The 5,184-nt window shown below is 35.9% G+C and overlaps 1 protein-coding gene across 1 annotated transcript; it reads left to right on the top strand.

The window, feature by feature from the left end:
• The first annotated feature begins 1,033 nt into the window (after window positions 1–1,033).
• On the top strand, window positions 1,034–3,905 carry LOC101261822 (cation/H(+) antiporter 15-like). Its single transcript, XM_004240507.4, has 3 exons — window positions 1,034–1,388; window positions 1,467–2,468; window positions 2,558–3,905. Exons 1-3 carry the CDS (start codon window positions 1,128–1,130, stop codon window positions 3,710–3,712), a joined length of 2,418 nt encoding a protein of 805 aa, XP_004240555.1. The 5' UTR covers window positions 1,034–1,127; the 3' UTR covers window positions 3,713–3,905.
• The last annotated feature ends 1,279 nt before the right edge of the window (window positions 3,906–5,184 follow it).

Raw genomic sequence — 5,184 nt, 5'->3', positions numbered from 1 at the left:
TATTTAGAACTGAAAAATATAGAATTTGATCAAACATTTTTACTACTTTTTAATAACTAGGTGATAATTATTGAAAAATGAAAGAAATTGTCATTCAACTGATAATCAAAAACTATTCCATCTATGATATGCAAAAAAGACATGAAAAAATAGAATACATGAGATCAGGAGAAGAACTTGAAGACTTCTTTTTAAACATGCCTAAGTCCTCATATCTCTTTCGATATATATTCTCCATCACGAAGATTATTGTTTTTTCTAATTTCTTTTGCATTTCTAATAAACTCATTGTGGTGTTGTAATCTTTTAGCTATTATTATGAGCTTTTGAAATAGATGTATGTATGAAGTTCAGTGTTTAAATTATATATCTGTCAATTTATATTTTATATGTAATTGCTTTTAATCTTGTATAATTTTGATAGTATTGTCTTTTAATTTTAGAACCTTACTTAAATAATATAAATATTTCACTCTATCTTTTCTCATTAAAATAAAATAGGCAATCTTATTAATAAGTGTGCATGTATTTTTAATATCCATTTATGGCTATAAAAGGTTATCACTGATATTTAGATCATAAAAAAGACTTATACAAAGTTAAAGGAGACTATATTATGTCAAATGCGGAATCCCTTTCTATTTATTTTTGTTGATACATGAAATATAATTGGTAAAACTAATATTGTTAATTTAAACATTTTCTATTTGATAGCACAATTTTAAATTATATAACAATAGTAAAAAATAAACGTGCAACGCACGTTATTAGAAACTAGTGTACTAATACACACACAAAAAAATGTTCATATTGCCTTTTTTGAAACATAGCTTGTTCGCAAAATGGTTGCTTATGGAGTCAATTTTTCAACACTTAGTTAATTATTTTTACTCGTGTGAAATGTATGATTGGAAAATTACTAAGGATATTTTGAAAAGCTATTTATAAAAAATCGAATAATTAATTAAATATAGCGAAAAAAGAGGAGACTAATTCCATATTAACCATGAACATGATTCCTTCTTGTCTATTCTCTAATCTCTTCATGAGGAAGAAAGGGAGGAAGTATATAAATTTAGAGAGAGAGGAATTAAGGTGGTCGGGGGGCGAAGACGAGGGATGTTGAAATGGGTTCACAAATGATGGAACCAGATGACTTAGTAACGTATGGTAAAATATTTAGACATGGACAAAATGATTCATCAATTTGCATGTCAATTAGCAAAATTCAATCGAATGGTGGTTCCATCTTATTCCATAACACGAACCCATTAGATTACTCTGTTCCTCTCCTACTCTCTCAGCTCTCCTTGGCTTCCCTCTTCATTCTTTTCACTTCTACCCTCCTCAAACCCCTCGGTCAACCATCTAATGTCATTCAAATTTTTGTAAGTATATATATATGTATGTTCATTTTTTGTTTTATTTTTTTCGTTCGTTGTAAATGTAATTATGCATGTATGCAGGGTGGCTTACTACTAGGTCCGTCCTTTCTAGGACGAATTGATGGATTCATACAGCTTTTCTATCCTTACAGAAGTCTGATAGTTATCGATGCTGTTGCATTATTTGGTTATATGTTCTTCTTCTTCTTGATTGGAGTGCAAATAGATCCTTGGATTCTCAAAAGAGTCGAGAAGAAAGAGTTCATAATTGGTGTATCAACTGTAGCAACTGCTCTTGTGCTAAGTATCAGTTCCTCTTTTGTTCTCATCGCTTGTCGTATACAGATTGATCCATCAGTAGCTGAATCACTACCTGTACTAGCTACAATGTCTTCTGTACTCGGATTCCCAGTCATCGCTCACTATCTCACCGAGCTTAGGATGGTCAATTCTGATTTTGGAAGGATGGCACTTTCTTGTTCACTTGTTAGCAATATGTTTGGGTTTGTAATCATAGCTATCACCAGCCTCTCAAGTCAACCAACCGTCGAGAAATTCATGTTTCTACAAAGCATTACTTCTGGTATAGGCTTCACCATGTTTGTATTTCTTGTTGTGAGACCTCTAATTATATGGAACACGAGAAGAAATCCTCAAGGAGAGCCATTGAAACAAAGTTTCATTTGTATGGTATTTGTTGGGGTCTTGCTCTCTGGATTTTGCAGCAAGGCTTTAGGACTAAACCTCTTCTACGGGCCACTAGTTTACGGTCTAGCCATACCTGCTGGACCACCACTAGGCTCTGCCCTCGTCGAGAAGCTTCAATTCATTGTTTCATGGCTCTTTATGCCCATCTATTTTGTCAAAACAGGTTTGGTTACTGACATATTTTCTGTCAAACTGAAGAATTATTTGGTTCTGCAATCAATTATTCTCGTTGCTTGTTTCGGGAAATTCCTTGGAGCATTTATATCTTCAATGTACAACCAAGTTTCCCTCCGAGATGCAATCTCAGTTGGCCTCGTATCCAACGTTCAAGGTGTTCTAGAGCTAGGCATGTTTAAAATGATGAAGCAAAATGAGGTAATCAATCAATCAATCTGTTTACCTCATTCTCTTTACTCGTTCGTTATGGCCTAGGCAGCTCATGATCATTTTCATGAAACGTACAGGCAATAGCGGATGAAGCTTTTGTTGTGTTGTGCATATCCCTGCTTATTGCAACTGCAATCGTGACACCGATACTGAAGTCCCTGTATAATCCACATAAAAGATACGCAGCACACAAGAACAGGAATATCCAGCATGTGAAGCCCCACTCTGAGCTTCGGGTTCTTACATGTATACACGATCAAGAAAATGTTCCTTCTACAATAAACTTGTTGGAAGCACTTCACCCGTCAAACCAAAGCCATATGGATATCGCGATGCTCCATTTAATAGAGATGGTTGGTCGTGCACATCCTCTTCTCATAAACCACAAACTCCCATTAATGATGGAGCATAGTAACGAGGCGTCAGCTTCAAAGAGAATCATCAATGCTTTTAAAGTGTTTGAGAAGAACTTCTATGAGACAGTAACCATGCATCCCTTTACAGCTATATCTCCTTATGTAATGATGCATGATGAAGTTTGTACAATGGCGCTTCAAAGGAGGGCATCTCTCGTAATGATTCCTTTCCACAAGAGGTTAACAAGTAGTACTGCTTCTTCCGTGAATCAGAAGAGGGCATCGAAGATAGGGATTAAGACTATGAATGACAAGATCCTTCAGACAACACCTTGTTCAGTTGCAATAATTGTAGACAGGTCACTTGTCAACACATCAAGGCCAATACTAGACGCGTGGTCATTGTACCGTGTTGGTGTTCTTTTCTTGGGAGGACCAGATGATAGGGAAGCACTAGCTCTGGGAGAGCGTATGGCTGGAAAACAAAACATTAGCCTCACAATAGTGCGGTTAGTACTCCTTCATGAAAGTGGTAATCACAGCAATAATAGTAGCAATAACGAGAGAATACAGAAGATGATGGACAATGAAATGTTAAGTGAAGCAAGGAGGGATATGGCAGGTAATTATCGTGTCAAGTACGTGGAGAAGTTGATAAGAGATGGAACAGGTACAGCTTCTGTTATGCGATCCATGGAAGACGAATATGAACTAATCATTGTTGGTAGACGTCATGACTCACAATCTCCTCTATTACTTGGTCTAACTGATTGGGTTGAAGAGTCTGAATTAGGCCCTGTAGGAGACATGTTTGCTTTAGAAGATTCACAAAGTAATTCCACAATATTAGTTGTGCAACAACACAATGGAGGATGAGAAAGAGTACTGTATGTACATAATATATCAATTTTGTATTCTTTAAGAAATATGCAGTGTTAGTCTGTACAATAAAGGAACAAATCATGCCAGAAATTAGTAATCTTCTTCTGTCACTGATCTAACATTTAAGAGATCGTTTGGTGTGCAGGACTAAAAATAATAGTGATGGGACAAAAAATTTCAAAGCGTACTTTCGATGAGATTGTCCAATGTACTTCATTAAGTCTGATCAAATGAAATTATAATACTGCTTTACTCCAAACAACGAAAGGTTAAAAAAAAGGTGGTTATTTTAGTACATGAGCTATCAAGGCTTATGTAATTAACCAAAATACAAAACTGATACTTAGGACATTAAGATTTTTTAATAAACTGATACTTTTGGGTGCGCGTCAGGTCCATAGGCTAATACACATAGACAATAAAGAAAGTCACGTAATTTATAAAAGTGACTCGTACATGCAAAAATATGTCTTAAAAATTGTGAAACTATATGTAATGCTCCTCCAAGTAATTACAGAGGTCCTCATAAAGCTTTTTAGAAAAAAAAAATTTGGATGCTCCAAGGCGTCAAATTCATGGAGTATATAACACACAAAAATCGACAAAATGAGGGGTCTACCTTCTACAAGGCTCGCTTGACCTTCAAAATGGATTATTTTGGCCGTTTGGGTTGACTGACTCCATAGATAATGACTTAACAGACGTCTACAAAAATTTTGGGCAAAAATGACGTTGGAATTTCGGATCACCAAAAATCCATGGAATACAGTACATGAAAATCAACAAAATGTGTTTTGCCTCCTTCAGGGATCGTTTGACATTGAAAATGGATCATTTTAGCCATCAGGGCCAACTGCCTCCATAGCTAACGTCTTAATGGATGTCCACAAAAATTTGGGCAAATAAGGCGTCGATATTTTGGAACACCAAAAAAGATCATGGACTATAGCACGCGAAATAATCAAAATGAGGGGTTTACCTACTACAGGGCTCGTTTGACCTTCAAAATGGGTTGTTTTTGCCGTCAGGGCCAACTGGCTACATTGAGATAAGTCCTAACGGTTGTCCACAAAAGATTTGGGCAAAAATGACGTCGGAATTCCAGATTACCAAAATCCATGGACTATAGTGCACGAAAAATATGCAAAATGGGATTTACCTGCTTCTGGGCTCGTTTGACATTGAAAATAGGTCGTTTTGATCGTCAGAGATAACTGGCTTCACAACTAACATCTTAACTGATGTCCACAAAAAATTTGGGAAAAAAATACATCAAAATTCTGGATCAGTGAAAATTCATGGACTATAGCAGACTAGAATCGAAAAAATTAGGTGTTTACTGCTCTGGGGATCGTTTAACCTTCAAAATGGACCCTTTTTGCCATCAGGGCCAACAGGCTCCATAACTACTGTCTTGACGGACGTCCAAAAATAATTTGGGCAAAAATACATCGTAATTCTTGATC

The sequence above is a fragment of the Solanum lycopersicum genome, chromosome 6 (genome assembly GCF_036512215.1).
Source record: "Solanum lycopersicum chromosome 6, SLM_r2.1".
NCBI lineage: Eukaryota > Viridiplantae > Streptophyta > Magnoliopsida > Solanales > Solanaceae > Solanum > Solanum lycopersicum.
Note: the sequence above shows the minus strand (reverse complement) of the source record. Positions and strands in the feature narration are given on the sequence as shown.

Bases quoted from the DNA above. Each gene is read 5' to 3' on its own strand.
- LOC101261822 (XM_004240507.4), top strand. From the start codon at position 1,128: ATGGGTTCACAAATGATGGAACCAGATGACTTAGTAACGTATGGTAAA. The intron at 1,389-1,466 runs GTAAGTATATAT...GCATGTATGCAG, and splicing joins CTAATGTCATTCAAATTTTT to GGTGGCTTACTACTAGGTCC. The intron at 2,469-2,557 runs GTAATCAATCAA...TGAAACGTACAG, and splicing joins AAATGATGAAGCAAAATGAG to GCAATAGCGGATGAAGCTTT.